The sequence below is a fragment of the Callorhinchus milii genome, unplaced genomic scaffold (genome assembly GCF_018977255.1).
Source record: "Callorhinchus milii isolate IMCB2004 unplaced genomic scaffold, IMCB_Cmil_1.0 Scaffold5, whole genome shotgun sequence".
Lineage (NCBI taxonomy): Eukaryota > Metazoa > Chordata > Chondrichthyes > Chimaeriformes > Callorhinchidae > Callorhinchus > Callorhinchus milii.
In genome coordinates this window covers 15194497-15216304 of record NW_024704746.1, presented here as the reverse complement: position 1 = coordinate 15216304, position 21808 = coordinate 15194497, and the positions used below count along the sequence as shown (strand labels likewise).

At 37.6% G+C, this 21808-nt stretch overlaps 1 protein-coding gene across 2 annotated transcripts; it reads right to left on the bottom strand.

Annotated features, from left to right (window-relative positions):
* Positions 1-2665: 2665 nt before the first annotated feature.
* st6galnac5a (ST6 (alpha-N-acetyl-neuraminyl-2,3-beta-galactosyl-1,3)-N-acetylgalactosaminide alpha-2,6-sialyltransferase 5a) lies at positions 2666-21428 on the bottom strand. Of its 2 annotated transcripts, none has more exons than XM_007887265.2 (5): positions 21160-21428; positions 20447-20635; positions 10317-10726; positions 5708-5815; positions 2666-3250 (listed from the first exon to the last, which is right to left on the bottom strand). In XM_007887265.2, exons 1-5 carry the CDS (start codon positions 21262-21264, stop codon positions 3019-3021), a joined length of 1044 nt encoding a protein of 347 aa, XP_007885456.2. In that variant the 5' UTR covers positions 21265-21428; the 3' UTR covers positions 2666-3018. The 2 variants fall into 2 exon arrangements, with proteins under 2 accessions (XP_007885456.2, XP_007885457.2); XM_007887266.2 differs by having other exon boundaries at positions 21155-21270.
* Between the last annotated feature and the right edge of the window lie 380 nt (positions 21429-21808).

Here is a 21808-nt window from a genome sequence, read left to right as displayed (position 1 = left end):
TACATGCAGAGGTCTTGGACTGGTCCCTGGGAAATTGAGTCTTAGTTGCACAGGTTGTACCAATTTTCATTTATGACTTCTCTTCATTCCGTGCTCAAATCAATTTACTTTCCCATTTGCCACTTTACCCTCTATGCCACAGGTCTTGCTTTTTAGCTCAGTCTTTTGTGAGGGGCTTTGTCAAATGTCTGGTGGAAGACGAGATATGTAATGCTAACCACATTTTCAGCATTCATTCACTCATCTATACCTGCAAAACATTCTAGGCAATTTGTCCTCCTTGACCTCTTCTGATGAACCCATGCTGCATCTTGTTTTTTTTTACATTTGATCCCAATAGATGATTCTGATTTGCTTTTCCAATACACTCAGGCATCCTATCCACCACAAATGTCAAGCTAACCGGCTTTCAATCCCTAGGTTTGTATTTCTGCTGTTTCTTGAAGATTGAAATTGTCTCAGGTATTTTCCAGTCTTTTGTTATCCTGTTCAAGAAGTGTGGGAAGTTTCAATTGGAGCATCCCCTCAGTTCACCTCAGAATTCCCCAAAAAACCTTAACAGCATTTTGCAGTGTTACACTACACATCTACAGCTGCTCAGGTTTCTTAATGACTATTTCTTTGGTGACTTACATTTCCATAAAATTCTTTGAATCGCGAACAGTTACTCAAGCAGATATTATTTCAGTTTTGGTGATTAACTGAAATTAATTTATGCTGCTTTTAAACTGCTGTACGTCTTACAAGCCCCAGGTTGGAATTTTGAACTTCCTAAGTCCAATGCAGTGCTGGGTACCTCTATTGTCAGTGGTGCCATCCTTCAGATGAGAATTAAATCAAGGTCCCATTTGCCTGTTTAGGAGGACTTTAAAGATCCATGCCAGAACTCAAAAAGAGAAGGGAGTTTCTCCCGTTCTCCTGGCCAGGAATCCCCCAGATAGTGCGACATTGCTGTGTGCAAATTGACTGCCACATTCCCCTATGCTCATTACACTTTTCAGTATATCCTGTGAAATCCTTTGAGACATTTAAACAACATAAGGCGCTCTGATAATGCAAGGATTATTATCAATACTTAATAACAAGAAAGGTTCTAGAGGAATGCAGACACAAAACACTGAATTAATTGTGTCAATTCCTATCACGTGAAAGGGATAATGTTGAGCAAATAAATATTGGCATGGTAGCAACGCATACACATCTGAAATATTCAAATACAGAAGATAATATGGAGTTAATTTTAATTAAAACTTAGAAATTGTAAGTGAATTAAAAACAAGATCTCTGTTTGTAAATGTGGACTGTAGTGTGGGGTCATGTAGCTCAGTGGTTGGAGCACTCGTCTCGCAAGCGAGAGACCTGGGTTTGATTCCCAGCAGGGTGAAACCTTGAACAAGTTTCCTTACTCCACATGCCTGATAATAATCGCTCAAGAAAAGAAAACAATAATAAATTGTCATTTCAATCCACGACTGTTTGTGGGACACTGCTGTGTGCAATTGGCTGCTGCGATTCGCCCACAAATTCACTTTACAGTATATTCTGTGAAGCACTTTGAGATGTCTATAAGATGTGAAAAGCGGTATATCAAATGCAAGGTTTATGATATTATTTTAAATAGTACTGAAATTGAAGGCAGAGCGAATAAATCAACAGATTCAGAAGGATTTAGGTGAAAGTTCAATTCAATCAAGACAAATGTAAAATTAAGATGGAAGTTAGCAAGCAAAAGATTAAATGTTGAAATGGAATAGTCATCCGGTTTACGGATCAGGAAAGGGATTTGAGGATTATTGTGGAAACATGGTTGAAACAACCAGCCCAGTAATTTGCTACAATGAATATAGCAAACAAGATATTGGGCTGCAATATCAGAGGGGAATACAAATCAAGAGAGCTAAAATTGTTACTGGCTAGGGCAGGGTTCATCCAACTGGTGGCCTGAGTGCCGCATATCTGTCTGGGAGTGATTTCCTCTGGCCCTCAAACTCTTATGGACACTGTGAGTCCGGAGACCAGGCTTCGTTTGACCCAACAGGAAAAACAGTGGAGCAAGCCAGTGGTTAGCAGCAAAAACCATCAATCACTTTCAACCAGTAACAAGAGAGAGATACAGAAACACAGACACATAGAGTGAGAGATAAAGAGAGGGAGATACAGAGTCACACAGCTACAGAGACACAGTCAGAGTGAAAGAGACGCACAGATACAGAGGCAGATACTTTGTCGTTGGCTATTGTTTCAAAATTTGTATGAGTTTTTAAATTGTCTATTTAAAGTTTGCATTGCAATTAAAATACAGTAAAATTAAGTAAGAGTTATACAATTTAAAACATAAGATTTCAATATGGTTCTTACAGGATATGTTTCTGTAAGGGAAACACAAAATACGGTCAGTACACTTTACAATAAATCCTGTAAAGTGCTTTGATACACTTTTAAAGAATCCATTAGTCTCAAAACAACATTTGTTTCTCACAATTTTTGACAAAGCACTTTTATTCTTCCTTTATTAACGATTCACAGTACGTGTTGCAAAGTGTAATCTGCATATTTGAGCACTACATTTAACAATCTTCCACAACTCTCATCTGTTCGTGGTATTTGGTTAATGTGTTCCTAATAGTTCAAGGTGACACATTCAAAATTTCAACAAACTGACCGCATAATAAAATTAATATTATTTGTGAGTGATCGCTGACGGAAAGTCACAACATTTAGAAATAGAAAGAATAAAGAGTCGTCAAGGCTGCAGAATTTAAACATTTCGAATAGCAAGTTGAATGCAGTTTAAAATGTATATCTAAAATCTCCTGATTCCTTAAGCTTACGGCTAATGTTCCTTTAGTTTAGGACAGCTTTGCTGGTGCAAGGATTCCTACCCTGTTTGCTGGAATGTACGTATGAAACTTGTTGAAGAATGGTACCCTTTGCTGAAGCAGTCACTTTGTAATTCGAACATAGGCCACTGATAAAAGACCAGTCCCACGAGGCCAGCAGCTGTTAATACATTTTTCATCATAATTTTGCCTCGTACTCAGTGTGATTGACAGAAATTGACTCTGGTCTCCAATCTGGCTGATAGAAATGAATATTGTACCTTTGAGCCCACCCAGCAAATACCCTCTTCTCGGTAATGAAGCGATGATGGCTTCCCTTCTGACCGCGTTCATGTGAAATATACATGGTACATTCGTCAGGTCCTAGAGGTTCATAGTAATGGTACGGTACTGATTGGTGATGAGGATTCCTAAACAAAAATACAATCGTACAGATCAGGTTCATTTAGAGTATCTTCATGAAAGGTTCTGCGAATGTGAAATGATGCAGAACATTCTAATTATTTATTTATTGAGCAAACCATTAGTAGAAACATATAAAAAAGGACAAGGAAAGCCCATTAGGCTAAACAAGCCTGTTGTGCTTGTTTATTCTCAAACAGCTTCCTGCCTTGTCATTATATCCACAATCCATTCTCTTTCCAGAAGCCTATGCAGTTGTGGCATCATCTTGCAAGAGTACAGTTCCATCTTAGGAACCTGGAACTAAAACTATGAAATGTTGCTGGAAAAGCCTTGGAAAATACATATTGGAAACTAAATTACATTGTGGAATTTAAATTATACTACCTAATTAAGACAAGCCATTTTAGTACAGTTCAATGTACTTGTGCCATTTTGCTAGCACAGGTCACTTTGTCCTGAAATCTACATTATCCACATTGATACATTGTGAAGTATGACCTAGTTTCATAAATTCAATATGGGATTTTATCCCAGCAAGATTATAACTTGTCTTGAAACTCTACTGAAAACTATTTCATTTATATTCAGTCTCATTTATCCCCACTGCAATGTTATCCTGTGTGAGGTTCTCAAAGGAGCAGGCTGCAGGTATTGGCATCAGGTATAATTTTTCTTCTCTCACCCAAAAGACACAAGGAACATTCCATAGGACTTTTGGATGGTACAGAAAAATATTTTTTTTTACTTTTGTAATTCACAATTTTTTCTTTACAATTCTATTTTAAGTCAGCCCAACACATATATATTTATTGAAGTGTTGACCTGATAATTTTGACTGATTTACAAAAAGCTTTGATGTTCTCCAGTTTCGGGTGAACCAGGATAATATTTGCACCTATATTTTGCACACTCCGCATGCTCCCCAATATCCATTTGATGTCTCTTGTTCCTTCCTAGCTTTTCTCGGTTTCATATGGATAATGTAGTTATCAGTGGTTTACAAGTGTTATTTTGACTTTGGAATGTTCTCATAATATATTGTATTATATATTATATATTATAATATAATATATTATGTATTATATATAATATATTTGTACTGCCAAATTGGTACAACTTTTACTGGTGCAATCTGCTTTCAGTGTCTTTTCAATGTGGGCACAATCCCACAACAAAGATTCGTAGAAGATTAAAATGAAACAAAAACTAGATTTGTGCTCTTTGGATAAATGCCATGCAAAAATATGTCCTTTTATGCTCCTTTTTATAAACCATAAATAATGTAAATATGATCCTAACAATCTAAATTATTGCAATTGATATTATTGATGCGGGGGGGGGGAAATGGCTGTCTCATGTGAAAGTCTGAATCATCATGCAGTGTGCAACACCTTAGTATACTGTCATTCGTATGCTAAGAACATAAGAACATCAGAATTAGGCGCAGGAGTAGACCATTCGGCCCCTCGAGCCTGCCCCTCTCCCCATATCCCCTGATCCCTCTATTTTTAAAAAATCTATCAGTCTCAGCCTTGAAAATGTTCAAGGATTGAGCATCTACAGCCTTCTGGGTTAGTGAATTCCATAAATTCACTACCCTCTGAGTGAAGAAATGTTTCCTCAACTCTGTTCTGAAAGGCTGACCCTTAATTTTAAGACTGTGACCCCTGGTTATAGATTCTCCTACCAAGGGAAACAGTCCCTCAGTGTCTACTTTATCCAGTCCCTCAGTGTCTACTTTATCTAATGAAGCATGTTGAGATGCTTTAAAATATTTTGATTTTGTATTGCAACTTATTTCACTTTGAAAATATCAGAGTAACACTTCCTTAGTTATTTGTTGCCAGCAAATTACAATTATTTTTAGAATACAGGATTCAGTGCAAGGAGTTCATAATATTAGGTCTGTGTGTCAAACCTTTAAGATTGATTGAATGTTACTTGAATGTAATCAAGGAAGATTGGTGCAGCAAACAAGTGCGAAACACAACTGGATCTGGTTAGCTTGACTGAACAGTCACTGAACACTGAATATGGTAGGCATGAGCTAAAGTGTCATGACATTTTAATAGCTAGAGTATGTCAAACTAGAATGCTCTGTCACTCTTGCTGGTGTTTTATTAACGTTACCAAAAAAAACTTCACCAGTTAATTCTGTGTGAAGACAAACATTTATTTTTTCGATGGAACAGGAAATTTGAGTTTCAATCCTGTAAACTATATTCAGCAATTTGAATCGGATCATTGCAATGAGTGATGGAACTATTCTGCGATATCTGTGGTGAATCATATTGGCCAATTTTGGAGACACACAATGAAATCAAATGTTCAACCCTACAAAGAAGGCAAAGATGAACGGACACAGCAGTAGTGCCCTCATGGTGTGCAGCTTTCAAAAGATATTGTTGATATTGCATTCCTTCAGGATAGAAAGGTAAAGCTTGCGAATGCTGTATCCTTACCTGCAGAAGGTGGGTGGAACCATTCCATAAATATTGATTCTGTCACAAAATTCAAGGGCGATGATCATTGTAAACCAGCCTGTACTCAGCCACGAGTTGGAAGTTTTCCTGGAAATTAAACATTTTCTACTTTTAGATTACTGTAGTTTAGAGCTCAGTTATTTTAAAAACTGTGTTTGGATACTAATTTGCAACTTAATTATGCAACCTTGTTTTTTCCCCATGTGAAAGTGTCAAAATGTTTATAGGAGAAAAGAACATGACAGAAAAAAGCTTTCTAAAATGTTTTCATAATGAATACAAATAAGGTGTATGAAGCTGCCTGCTGATAACAGCAAAACTGTTTAAAAAGGCTGGAAAAAAGCTGAAAATACTTGTAAGGTGTAATTTCATATTTGTTGTGATACAAACAAGAATATAATTTTTCCGACACGTACAAACTCTCCTGTGGAAACTGCAGTGAACCCCCACTATTCAGAAATGACTAACTGCCTTCACTGTATACTGATATAACTGTTATAAACATGATCCGAGCATAGTTTGCTGGTGCCACTGATGTAATTAGTACCTTAGTACAATTTATTTAAATCACAAAGCTTGGCAATTAAAACACTATATTAAAAACATTCAGTGAGTTCATTGTCGTTCTCACGTGAGAGCAAATTAATTGCCATTCTACTTCCAACTTCACTCACTGCATTTCTTCAATAACTGTTGATAGTTTAGCTCAGTTGGTAATATGGTCAACTCTCGGACAGAGGTTTGTGTTCAAGCCCCATGTCAGAACTTGAGCTCATAGTTCAGGCTGACACTCCAGCGCAGAATTCGAGGAGCACTGCATCATAGCAGATTGTCTTTCTGATGGGACACTGAGCCCAATGTCCTGCCTGCTTGCCTTTCCTAGTGAATGCTAAAGACCTCATATCATTCGGAAAGGGAAGGGAGTTTCTTCAGCTGACTATTCTGGTATGTCATCATCTGTGTCTTAGATTGCTATGAACCCACTTGACTCAGGAACTGGACGACAGAGACAGCCACAAAAGATTGACTCGATTCTACCTTTCTGTTGTTCTGCGAGTAACCTTGGGGCCAGCTTTTTTAAAATTTATGCTTGTTACCCCCAATGTTTCCAGATGCTGACTGTCCAATGCGCTGTTGGTGGGAAGCTGCATTGTCAGAGGTGTCGTCCTTCAGATGAGATGTTAAACCATGCTACCATCTGGCTGTTCAGGTGGTTAAAGAATCTTTAAAACTATTCAAAAAGAGAAGGGAGTTTCCAATCCTCCAATAAATTGGGCCTTCACCCATTGGCTGGTTGTGCAACACTGATGTGTCCAAATTAGTTGTCACGTTCGCCTACAAATACACAGTCACTAAAGTGAACAGTAATTACTGCAGGGCATTTTGAGATGTTTCGACATTCTAGGTACAAAATCAAATGCGAGTATTATTTATTGATGCATTCAAAAATATGCAATTTACAATGATTTCCAGTGGGATTCCTTAATAAGAGGTGGAGATGTTTTCTGCTAAATAGGTATGTCACAACGACTCTTAGGAATTTGTACTGAGCTGAGTTTCAGAGGGACTGTGTACACTGAGCACATTTCCTGAGAGTCAGTGTACACCGAGTGGAGTTCCTGTGAGATGGCGGGTACTGAACCTGTACCACTTTCAGTTTCCTTGTTAAAAATGCTATTGGAAATCACCGCATATCAAATCCCCCTTGTTATAATTGTTTTGGATTCATCCTAATAAACTAAGACTTAAAAACCCAGGTATACTTACAATTCATATCTTTAACAAAGTATCGTAATAGAAAGCAGAATTTAGGAGGAAATTATAAACACATCAACATTGCATTTAACTAATGTTTTGAAACTGTTCAACTTGCTTATTTTTACATTCCATCAATTGATCTGCACTTCATTCTGCTCAGCACTCGATCAGGAACATGACGTGAAGAATTGTCAGAGACAACTTTATGATTTGATATTGTTATTGGAGTTTTCAGGAGCGGTTTGGGTTTGCAGCTAACCAATGCCCTACTGCTACATAACTGTTACAACAGCATTTCCACCATTTCTCAGGGTTCGACAGTGAATGAGAATTCAACTGAAGATCTGGAACAGCCTTTAGATCACTTCTACCTAATTAGCTCAACATTTTACTGAGATAGATGTAAAGCTATTCATCAATACTTCCAGTTGAGATAATGACTAGCAACATGTGTGCACATCCTGATGTCCGGCAAAGCTTTGCTAAAATCATTAAGTGGTTGGAGTTGGGCGACATAATGGAATGAATTGCAGTCTCAAAGTTTAAATAATGGAGAAGGCAGATGCAGAGCAGCTGGTCATTAAGTGCAGCAAAGTACAGCAAGATGGAGTTCCATTTATTCTTGGCCAAAACTCAATAAATGTGAATATTTAAAACAAATTAACAATATTCTTCAGTGTGAATGCCAGATGGCAGCAGGTTTCTATTTTATTGCCACCTAACACTGGTCTCCTGAAAGTCAATTAGCAACCACTATTCTTCATGCATTAACATTTAGAATTGTAGCCAGAGGAAATAATCAGTTCTTTTAGAAGATGAAAAACTTAAGGGTGAGCGAAAAATATATTTGGCCTATTCGATCCATGTTCCTGTACTTCAAAAGTCTGCAGGTAGTTAGTTAGTTATAGGCACTTCTTCAGAGATAACTGTAACAATTCTGTTAAATTATTTAATGCCTAATTTAGTTCTGATTATTATAAAATCCAAATTTAGATCCAAGTTTACACTCTTGATATTTTGAGTCAAAAACTTTTATCAAGAGATGCTCTTCAATGCATCCTGCTGCTTCCCACAGAAAACAAAAGCTGACTTCTGGGTCAACAGGTCGGGCCGATATCACTTTCTGGCCAGTCGTCTTTCTGTGTGCAATTTGGATTTATTGATAAGTAAATGTCGGGCTCCACACCCCAATTTCTCTATTAAGCAAATCGGCTTTAAAAAAGTGCATTATAATAGGGATCAATGGTATTAAAACTGTTCTGTTCCAGGTCCTAAATGTTTTAAATCTCTTTAGATTAACACTGTGGACAGTTCCGGTATGTTTTCAAACGTCTGTTGCTAAAGAGTTGCACCACTCTTAACTGAGCAGTTAAATGTCTAGAGTCAAAGACTGAAGTCGTTATTTCACAGTTTTGGCCATTTCTGCAGCTCAAAGATCAATAGATGAGCTCTAAGAGCCAAACAAATGCAGCTGTTATTTATTGCAGCCTTTGGCTACTGTCAGTTAACTCAAACTTTAATTATACTAATAAGCTCAGAAGACACATCTTCAACATGATTACCAAAATTCAAAGGCTAATACAAAGTCTCAGCTCAATGTACAACACTTTATTCAGTCAGCTAGCAACTAACTACAGTACTATATTTCCTATCAAATTAGTTGATCTATACTGAAACACCAGCTCAAGTGCAGGTATAGAATAAAACATGCATTCCCTTTAGGTCTATGGCTGTAAAATTTTAAAGCTTTACCGGAAAAAAAACCTTTGAAAACAAATAAGTTGTAACGCCTATGTCCAAATATGGCAATCATGATGTGGTGCTACTTAATGTATCAGTTTATAGACTGAGCGAGTGTGCTGATATTGTAAAAGACAGAACAAAGTGGAAAGAAATTTCAATAAATATAGAATTATCGATATACTTTTACCCTCATTCATTTAACTGGCACTATTAAAATTGTGTAGTGTACTTTGACTTCAAAAAACTATAAGCTCTCTTCCCCATTAACCCGAATTTAGAAGCTATACCAGTCAGCGGTATTATAATAGCTTTGATGCAGGTCATTGAAAAGTTGCATTTTAATAAGTAAGTTTGTAAAATTTTAATTTATTAATATTTAGGTTTAAGTAAATTCATTATTTTGTTATGTAATTTGATCACACGCTCATATTTACCAGACTGACATTGCATTCCTTCTTTACAAGTAAGACGACTAGTAACTGAGTGGCGAGTTTGTTTCCCGAAGTATGCAAAAGTGCAGCTGTCTCGACAAACACTCTGGTATCAGATATATGAATAGATATATTCATGTTAGATATTAAAGTCCTTCCAGTTTTGATTTTTTAATATATATCAATTTACTGGAACATCACAAACACTTTTTTGATATCGTTAAATTACCACAGATAATAATAATAATCCTTGCATTTGATATAGCACTTTTCACATCTTCTAGACATCTCAAAGATGCACAACAAAAATGTTTTCTTTTTATAGATTAGACAGGACACAAAATTGTTACTTTACTCCTGCATCATTTTGAAGTGGTTCATAAATGTGAAATTCAGGGCTTAACTGTAAATGACAGATGTTATCGTGCTGTAGTGCAGAATCATTATTTTAGATCTTATTGCTAGTTGCCTTTTGAAAGCTAATACTTTTTTCCCCCACTACCTGACCTTCAATAATAGGTCATTCATTATCTTGGTACATCAAATCCTATTGAGTTTTAATGATCCTCTCTAAAGTTCCCGTCTGGCCCTGCTGGAAATACAGTCCTTTACTGTCGTACCACAGACAAGTCTACAGGATAATATTTCCTCCATACCTGTCTTTTCCAGTCTCTCTTTTGAAAAGTTCATCAAAATACAGCATCTTTTGCCGTGTAATTGTGTAAATCTTTAGCTTCGGTAGTATTTGATGTATCAGCTGCAAGTGGTTGTAAACTAAACCTTTTCCGTCTCTCTTCATGTAGTTGCTGGGACCCCAGAAGACAAACACTGGATCCTGGGTCACATTTAACAGCTCGTTGCGCTTTTGCAAAATCCGCTGGATACTGGAGTGAGCAATAACTCGAAGGCTTGTTTTTTGACCCACGTCTTTTCGATAACCGCGTGTTGGTGCATCGTTCATGCGAATGACACAATCTGTTTCGTCAATCTCAGTGCCTCGGTTGCTCCCAGTAAGATGTCCAGAGCTAGTAACCAGTGCACAGTTTTTACAATGTATTTTTAGAGGCTGAAAGACAAACAAAAATCATCTTTACCTTTCTGACAGGTGATAGTAATTTATTTGCATTCAATATTGATTTGTTAAAGGAGAACTGAAAGCAGATCTACATTTTCTCAATTGGTTGCACATTATCAGGATGCCCAATTTGGAAAGGTATGTATGTGTATAAACATGTATATACACATACTCACGTCCACTTGAGCTAGGTAGAACTAACACAGCATACTCTGCACAATACAATTCTATTCCCTCCTCATCCAGATTCACCCCCAATTCAAATAATTAGTGACTCAGCTCATTGTTGTGCGTAGGCAAAATTAGCGGCTGCATTTCCTACATAATATTAATTTTAGTTTGTAAAATACTCCAAGGCGTTTTTTTACATGAAAGGAGCAATCTAAATGTAGTTTTTCTTTACAATAATTGTCCTAAATTTATAAATAGCTTAAGTCAGTTAGACCTCAGATAACCATTGGGACCATTGTAAATGTACCTAACTTGGTGTGAATCCTCTTCAATGGCATTCAGTGCAACTAGCTTGTTGGCAATGGGCAAAGCAGCAATGGGAACAGGAGGAGATAAATTATTCTATTTGAAAAATTGATGGAGTCATTTGAAGGACAAATTATTCTCAGTGAAAATATGTTTTCCTTTCTCTGAGGTGGATGAGAAAGAAATGAAAATAAGTGTGCAGGAGATAAAGGCAGGGGAACACTGCCAATTCCAGAAAATCATATCTAATTTATTTTCAAAAAGGCATCAGGGCTATGGTGATCCACAGGCAGTGAGATGAATGAGGAGGGATGACTGGGGGGGGCATAACTAAGTCCTTGGATACAAGTCTAACTCGCACCACAAAGCAGCATGTTTCTTAAAATTAAGACCTCAGAGATACTGTGCTAGGAGCTGGGAGCACATGCATTAAAATACAATAAGTGAATTCAGAGTACACATGCAATTGACTGGAAAGAGAGTTTGTCAATCCTTGGCACATAGGTCAAATGGCAGCTACACACAGTTTGCTTAACTCTGTGAAGTGCCACGAGAGATGTAAGCAGAGATTAGATGTTGAAATCAGAGTGCACTGAAGTTCAACTTACAACATGGAGAACATTGCCATAGCCAGGTCCCTGTTCTATTAAAGCAGGCATTTTTCTTACATGTCTTTTGTAATAGTTACGTACACTAATTGCAGCTTTTAATATTTATTATTTCCCCTTGTGGTTGGATGTATACAAACTGCCAATAAAACAAACCAAGATAAGTGGCAGATTGATTGTCCTTCCTTTTCTAAATTTTCATTTTGGGCAATTTTTTGTTTGCTCCTGGTGACTGATTTTAGCATGGGAGAGTGAAACACATTCCCACATTTCTTAATTATAATAAATAAATCTTTAATTTGATATAGTGCCTTTCGTGTCAAGAGGATGTCTCAAAGAGCTTCCCAGAATTTTCTTCAAAGTATATTGAAGCCAATTTGCACACAGCAATGTCCCGCAACAGCCATGAAGTTGAATGAGCATTATATCTGCGCTATTGTTGGCCAAGACACTGGGAGAAACTCCTTTCTCAACATCATCATCAAATGGTTTAAAATCGAATACATGACCAGACAAAAAGCACTCGTCAAGATTGTCTTAACCTAAAATGTAGAACGGAAACCCTCATAACATCACAGGCTTCTGAATGAGATTAACAAATTGTGCAATTTTGTATTAATGTGCTCATGTTCACTACTTATTTGGTACAATGTGCATCCACGAATTCCTATTGAAAACTGGAACTTTCTAACCAACAACAACTCGGATTTATATAGCGCCATCCACGCCGGATGGTGTCTCAGAGCACTTTACAGTAACAGATCCTGGGACCGAGCCAGGGGGAGGGGGAGGAAGGTGACCAAAGGCACAGTCGAAAAGAAAGGTCTTCAGCAGAGACCTGAAAATAGGAAGAGAGGGAATGAGACAAAGGGAGTGAGGATGACAGTTCCAGAGCCTCGGGGCATAATGGCTGAAGGCACAGCTGCCGAGGGTGGAGCGAAGGACTCGCGGGACAAGGAGAAGGCCAGACCCGGAGGAACGAAGGCAACGGGCACTGTTTTGAGGAGAGAGGAGGTCAGAGAGTTAGTGGGGTGCAGAGGAGTGGAGGGATTTGAAGACAAGAGTGAAGATCTTGAAGTTGATCCTCTCTGGGACAGGCAACCAGTGCAGCCTGGAAAGGACTGGGGTAATCGGGGAACGGAATTTGGTGCGGGTAAGAATGTGAGCGGCAGAGTTTTGAATAATCTGGAGTTTATGGATGGTAGTGGAGGGGAGGCCGGCGAGGAGGGGTTTAGAATAGTCCAGCCGAGAGGGGACAAAGGCATAGACCAAGGTTTCAGCAGTCATAAACGTTATTATGAGTAAAAGGATTTACTGTTATCAATCAATTCTTGAAACAGAGAACCTTAAAATGGATATCTACCATAACAAATTACACTTTCTCTGAAATGTTGTTTATTTAAATTAATTCTGGCCTAATAATTCCAAGCATTGTTATAATAAACTCAGAAAAAATGATCTCCGTTTATTTTTAAATGTGTGACCAAACACTTCCTACCACACTTACCAGTTAATGTCCTGTCTATTTTGCTTGAATGCTTTACTGTATTGTCTATAACAAAGTTATAAGCTATCTGAGAAAGTGATCAATGGAAGGGACGGCAGAATGCATATCTTATAAGAAGCAAGATGTTTGATACAATTTACATGCAAACATTATTACTTGTCACATAGGTTATGATGAGCTAAAAAGTATTCATAATTTCCTAATGGAAATTCTTAATATAATATTGACTATCACTTCGCTCACAGCGATTGCAGCCTACATTGATAAATTGTAGCTGTCAGGCAGAAAACACTGAAACAATTCTGCCAAGATTTTACATGAAGCAAGAATGAGCAGGCAACGCAAGTGAATTACACTTCACACGTTAAATGTGGTTAACAGTTTTGACAACATTTATTATGATGATTGCATGGAGCAATATCATGCCACTCATTACAATTAATTTGGTTAATTATGACTATAGTATGGCTGCAGCTCAAATTTGAATTTATTTACCAGGAACGAAGTGTGAAACCTTGTGAGGGGTTTTATAAATCATTGTACCCTCATTTATTTGTCACCATGGCTGTTTGTTGGACATTGCTGTGTGCAATTGGCTGCCACGTTTCACTCACAAAATACACAGTCAATCCACTTTACAGGATATCCTATGAAGCTCTTTGAGATGCCTGGACAGCATGAAAGGCGATAAATCAAATGAAAATATTATTATTATTATTAAGGTGTGAAACTAAATGGTTTTGTGAACAAAAGCAATGACTTTAGCTTAAGAGTCTATCAACCGCTGTTCTAGATGGGTTAATCGGTACACTGGATCTGGTAAACTACAGTTGGCCCCGGTTGTACCGAAGGCATATATCAACTAAGATTCCTTCTACGATTGATCACTCCAATTCTGCTGGAAAAGCACAATGAAGGGAAAGGAATCATCAGGTTTGATTGTAATGTATCTTCTGTTGAACACCCTCCCTATTTAGGCTCACATTTGAGCAATGGCAACTTTTGGAAGGTTGCAGGTGATTTTGGAACTGTATTCGGAAACCAGAATATATTAAAGGTGCCTAATTAGCTTCAGAAGTAATTTCGTCACATATCCTAGTTAAAATAATGTCCTTTTAGATTTGACGAAATGCATAGGATTGATATCCTAGTTGAAATAATATCCTTTTAGATTTGAATTCATGGATTTCTAGGCCAATGGATTCTACAGAACAAATTACCAAGAGGCTTAGTAGCAGACTTAATGAAAATCTATGACATTTTCAAAAATTCTTTACGTTGTGGTAGAAGAAGTTAGTTGATCAATCAAATTAGATGCTATGATTTAAAAATAAATATTTTAAATAAACCTAAGACCCAGTAAGGATTTTATTGAATACCATGACAGGATAAAAATAAACCAAAGTTATCAACCAGATTAATGGTTTAGGAAGAGAAAATATTCATGGGGAGAAAATGTATCCGAGGCAAGAAGAAACATGCATCATGTTGAAAAATGTCTATAATATAAGGCAAAGAATATGATGAGGACGATGTTTATGGACTAGGTTACTACAACTGAACAAATGCTGTCATGAAGTAAAGGTCATTTAAACTATTTGCAATATAAAGACAATACAAATGCAATAAAACCAAGCTGTAATTTCCTTTGATATTTGACATCTGCGCATCAATTTCAATATACTCCTTTGTTTTTATTAGAGCCTTGTTTTCTTTGATATTCTTACCCCCACCCCTATTAGTAGTGCTTTTATGGGCATTAGTTTATTAATGATAATAGTCTTTGCATGTGATAAAAGCACCTTATCATGTCAAAATATCTCAAAGTGTTTGAACCCACAGCCTTTTGGTTCAGAGGCAAGAATTCTACAAATCTACCAATTGCTTAGTGGAATGTACTTTTGTAACTTGGTGTAACAGAGAAATTTCTTCAGTGGTTAGTGGTTGAACAGAACAGACTCCTGTTACAATTGTGACATCACCAGATGCCAGACTTGTTTTCTAATGCTATATTTGCAGTCTTATAAGACTTTTATTAAAACGTTTCATACGGATTCTCTCATCAATCCACGTGTCTAACAGTCCACGTGTTGTTCATTGCCTGTGGAACATAATAAGGGTCACTGTTGCAGTGTCTAGATTTAAGTTTACCAACATTTATGTAGTCAGAGTAGCTATGAAATATTGCAATATTTCTCGGCTACTAAATCATTCCAGTAACATGTTGGTTACTTTTCTAAGGCTATTAGTTCAAAGGAGAACATTTATGCAAAGACAGCTTTGTGCCCTCACCATGCCTTGTGTCTAAAGATAAAGAGTCAGATAGCACCGACAGCAGCAACAACATTCACCCCTGTGGCCTTATGGCTTAGCAGAGATAAAGAAATCCTGCACCAAAATAGACTGTGTTTTGCAGTTGTGACTCACAGAGCAAGGATAACGTTTTAGCGCCACAACTTGACATAATGAAAAACAACTCTAAAATAGATTTTACACCTGGATTTCAGCCAGTGTATTGAACCAAAGCGACAACTGACGAACTTTCCCAACCCTTTCTTCATAATTAGTATAGTTTCAATGTGATTTATTTAATAAATATTTTAACCTTGGTTTCAATTAATCCTTTAATTCCATCACATCTAGTTTATATTTAACCAGCTATGTCTTTCTTGTTTTCCTTAAATCCTCCTCATGGTATATCTCTACCTTCTTCTGATTTTCTTTTAAAGATTGCTTCTGTCATTAATATCACAAATTTGGCTGCAATATTGTTCTGATAATGAAAGGGCTTTATTGAATTATTACTCACACTAAGAAATACCAAAATATAAAGCATCACCACAAAGAAATATGGAATTGTTATCATTCAGAATTATTTGTGAGCATGTGAACAAATAGTAAATGTGCCAGAGTATGATATGACCTTGTTTTTTTCCAACATTAACATCTTAAATCTATCAAAATGATGGCTATAAATGTGCAGAGTTGGGAAAAAGAGATATTCAGAGCTCCCTGGAAAGCTTTAATCAAAATCATTTATGGTACCTTAATTCAACTGAAGTTTGTTTACTTGTAAAAAGAAACAAGAGTTAAGTTTGTATAAACTTGAGGAATCAAAACATTATTGATGATGTTATTGAAACACGTTCGGGGAATGTAGTTTGATACTTTGATATGGTTAAACCATGGCTAAACCACCCCTCCCCCATTCTTGGGCCCCGACAACTGACTGTTCAGCGCTTTGGGACATCCTCCCGGTGTGAAAGGCACTTTATAAATGTAATTTCGTTGTTGTTGTTGTTAAAATGGAAAGGAGGATTCAATAAGTTACAAGGTCAGAGGTTTTCATACAAGTCTACCAGACACTTTCACATGAGAACAGAATAATATCAAAGTTTTAATTGCAAAATTACAAATGTTACCTAGTTTGATTTAATGCTTACATAATATTTTGTTGGCCACTCTGAATGTTATTTTAAAACTGATTCAAATGTAATATATAGCTTTGATAATAGGTTGATTCATTAGTTTAGCAGTGACCAACCAAGTTCTTAGCCAAACAGTAACCATCTGAGAGTGTGATGCATGAGACTGTATGAGAGCTACTGCTCTAGAGTTAGTCCCAGAACAAATAGCAATTGAAAATCAAATTGCAATTATAAAACGATAATTAAAATAAATTGCTCATTCTTGAAATCAAATGGTCTGTTTTTTGCCATTCCACAATGAAGTCTAATATGCTAATACCTGCAAGGCACATTTATCTTCTCGTTCGTTGCTGCCTAAAGTAAACAAGGCAAACCCACTTGAAACTGAACATATTTTACAATGTTCAAGTGGATTCTGAAGTGTGGCATTATTTTTTCCAGACGTTTTTGATGTAAGCATTAGTCCGTTTCTACATATGTATTGCACTGTGTGGAACTGAAGTGGTAAAGCAGGGATTTTGTTTCATGTCAACTGATGGGGAAATTCAAAATCAATGCAGACCACTGAGTTTGCGTACATCTTGTACTGTATAATAACCTAACACGGAAATAGAAAATATCCCATTGCATTCAGTCAGATTACTGCTACTAACATTAACATACTAAGGATTTACCTAGGGTTCCTATCCTTTTTCATTTCCTTGCATTCAATTAGATAATTCAATATTTGTCTTTTTAACTACTTGAGTGAATATGCAAAATGTGAATCATTCCTATTATAGGGCCTCGATTTAAAAACCTGCAGACAGTTTTGAAGTTATTCTACAGAATCATTAATTATTACAGCATAGAAGGAGGCCATACGGCCCATCGTGCCTGTGTTAGCTCTTTGGAAGAGCTACCCAATGAACAACAACAACAACAAGATTCCATTTATAAAGCGCCTTTCCCGTCAGGAGGACGTCCCAAGGCGCTGCGATCAATCCCACTGCCTCGCTCTTTCCCCATGTCCTTGCAAATCTTTCCTCTTCAAGTACCCACCCGATTCGTTTTTGAAAGTTGTTATTAAATCTGTTTCCACCATCTGTTTCTCCTCATCTCTCTGGTTCTTTTGCCAAGTATCTCGAATCTATGTCCCCTGGTTACTGACCCATTTGCCAGTGGAAACAGTTTCTCCCTATCCACACTTATCATAACTCCTCATAATTTTGAACACCTCTATTAAATCTCCCATTAACCCTCTCTGCTCTAAGGAGAACAATCCCAGCTTCTCTAGTTTCTCCAATAACTAAAGTCCTTTATTCCTGGTACCATTCTCGTAAATCTCCTCTGAACCCTCTCCAAGGTCTTGATAGCCTTCTTAAAGTGTGGTGCCCAGAATTGAACACAATTCTCCAGCTGAGGCAAAACCAGTGACTGATAAAGGTTTAGCAGAACTTCATTGCTTTTGTACTCAATGCTACTATTTATAAAGCCAAGGACCCCATATGTTTTTTTAACAGCTCTATCCACCTGTCCTAGCACCAGGACATAATACAATTCCCAACAGGAACCAGAGTTAAATTGTTGAAAGAGTGCTGAGTTGCTTTGACAAATGTTACTCTTGAAACATATTTATATGCACACAACGCCACTATGATAAGCCTGAGCATGGACTGCTGCACTGTAATTGTGGAGCAAGCTGATCAGAGTCCAAACCAGAGTGCTAATTAAAAAAGGTTTTTGACAATCTCATTTCCAGAAATCACTATCTTTTCTGCCTTTTTTAAAAATGGGGGAGAGGGAATACAACATATTTTCACATCACTGGGATCTGATCAGCCCACTCCACCTATCACACTTAAAACTTATTGTGGCAAAGAATTAACCCCGGGATGCTCAATAAAGAGCATTTTTAATCAATGAAACTTGCAGCAAACATTCCATAGTCCATTACTGTGCATCAATCAGACTTAGTGGGAATTATACTGATATTAATGAATCATTTGAGCCTGTGTTGCCTTTTTTAAAAAACATATATCAACCTTAAGTGAAAGGTTGATATATTTTTTGTTAAAAAAGGCAACACAGGCTCAAATGATTCAGCTGAGCCAGACAAACCAGGATGGTTCCAAATCCAATCCACTCAAGGCTGCCTTAAGTGAACTCAACCCAAAAGACAATAAGGGTGCTGAGATTAACTGTAGGTGTAAACTCATCTAGCATTCCTGCTATTAATAGCTATTCTATGCCCCTTTTGAAGTGGATGTGTGGATAGCAGAGGAGGAAAGCATTAAGTTTGGCTGTGATTGTGATGTCTGCTGTCGTTGAATAGCCTGCCAAAACTCACGGTGAAGGCTGACACGTGAATAATGGCCACTTGGGTGGTTGTAAAATCATAACCAATAGAAAAATAAAAGACAAAAAGCCATCACAAGAAAAAAAATGGTGATGGTGGGGGAAGGAATCCAGAACTGGACCTTGGTGAATATAATAACATTAACATTAACCATCTTTGTAAGAATGTGGCGATGCTTTCATGACAATTCGCCTGAATCTCTGTGGAAAAGCACAAACCTAAGAAATGACATCAGGCACAGCAATTGAAATAAAAGCTTATAGCTATGGGTTAGTCCCTGCGGCAACACCAGATTTTAATGAGAATAATATAAAACAAAAAGATACGTGCTAATTAATGAAAAATCAAGGCTTGGAAAGTACTAGGGGTTTGTGGTTTCCCTGTCTTGATTACGATGCAGAAAGGGATTCGTTAGTGGCAGGAATATTTTATACATGGCTAAGTTTCCTATATTTCAGGTTTTTCAAGGTGAATAGGTCGCACTCCAAAAAAAAATCAGTTTTGTGAAATGTTTTGATGTTTAGTTAAGGTTATGCATTTTAAAAGATTCCCCAAATGAATTAATGCAGACCAGTACCATAGTTACTTGGTGTTTTGAAAAAAGGAGAGATTTTATTATTATTGCTATTATTATTTTCTTTTTTTAAAAAAAACTATTAATACGTGTTCAATGCCTTTAATTCGTTCTGCTAACACCTGGGGTGAAATTATACCAGAGCTGCATTGCTTATTCAGAGAAAGATAAAGCACACCTGCAACAGAGTCCAAACCACTTTCAAGCTTTGTAGCCTGCTGACAGATGACAGTGAGAGAGAGAGAGAGAGAGAGACGAGAGGATATTAACAGTTCACAGTGATTGAAGCACAATACTGATGACATGAGCTGGGTAGCACAGAGCGAAAATATAATGGTATCAATTTTTTTTTTGCATTAAAAAAATACTCCTGCTTTCTCCCTGATCAGTAAGTCACATTTGCTACAGGCTGATTTTGACTTTCCAACCTTCAAAACAGCACCTCGCAGTACAGTACAGTAGATGATTTTCCAGAGATCAGTGTCCTCTCCTGTGCAATACGAGCTAAACCCTCAATTACTGCTGTTTCAGTCTGTTCCAACACCCATCAGCTCAGTAAATTACCCTTACTTTGGGGGGGGGGGGGAGAACACGATTCTGGGAGGGAGATGGGGTGGGGTGTGGGTTCTATTCCACTGTAAAGAGTTGTTATTTTTTATTTTAAAAAAAGGTGGGTTTTTTTTTGGGGGGGGGGGGGGAGTTGAGATGAACTACAATCACATGCATAACACACTGGTGGGATTTTCAGCCAAATGCAGTTCTGCTACAGTTCGATTTACCTTGTGATCAATAAAGTTGATGTATCCATGTAACAGTGACGACTGGGGCTGTGTGTGCCTCTGTTTGCCTCTGCTCTCCTCTTCCCCTCTGTAAGGCTGGGACTGGGTGCTCTGATCTCTGTTGGAGCTGTAGATGACCAGGAAGCTCCCACACACGAAAAGACCCAACAACACAACGATTGCATGTCTCTAAACCCCACCACACACACACACACACACACACAAAAAGAGCCCAAGATTAATAAAATCAGTTTGAAATTTGCTTGTGTGTGTGTGCATATGTGTGTGTGTGTGTATATATATAAGTGTGTGTATGTGTGTATATGTGTATGTGTGTGTGTATATGTGTGTGTATGTATATATATGTGTGTGTATAAAAAATAAGGAGGTTATTACAATACTGTACTTTGCAAAGTCAAATCAGGACCATTTCCAAGCTGACTTAATGTCTATACTGTCAGGTTTTATACTGTTGGCAGGTGAAATCGACTGAAGCTGGTGCTGAGATATTTTATTCTACATTTATTTTATTTTTATTTTATTTTAAAAAAAGTTAAGTTGCAATCAGAGATAACCTTCAACACGTTAGATTCATCCCCCCCCCCCCCCCCCCCCACCACCCCACACACACATACAATTTTGCGTGCAAAGGTTGGGGAAATCACAAGTAATGTACATTTTTTTTTGCATCAATAAATAGTTGCCCACATTACCACCAGCCTCTTCATTCTGTTGCCGTTGTTCTGATCCCACTGGCTTGCACATCTGTAGGCACTTCTCCTGCAACTGTGTTCAGGGAAATAGGAGGAATCGCACATTCATTCCGCGAATGGTTGCACATGAGGAGATGCAAAGAGTGTTTCTTTTGCAGAGATTATTGAGTGAGAATCTCAAACCGTTTCCCCAGTAGTATGCTTATCCTGCAGACTCAACCCTGGGACTGGAACCAAACGTGAGCTCCTCCGGGTCCTAACATCCACCTCCTGTCAGGCACACAATCGTGTTCTTTTGTGATGGTCATGGTCATGGTGGGGTGGTGGGGTGGGATGGGGGTGGGGGGTGTTGGTGGGGAGAGGGTAGAATTGTATATGTGAGTATTACCAATTAGCGAATAGAGAAAAATACATCAGGGCACCTGGGCAAAAAGCAGAAGCGATGAATTTTTTTCATTGGAAACGAGAAAAAAACGTGAATCATTAGTTGACATAATTCCCCGCTTTAAATTTTACTGTCTGCGCTCTGAGACGGCAGAGGCCAAATATGTATGATTATATTCGCCCACAAAGTGCAAAGTACACTTTGCGGTGTATCCTGTGAAGCGCTCTGAGACGCTACCCGACATGGAGGGCGCTATATAAGTGC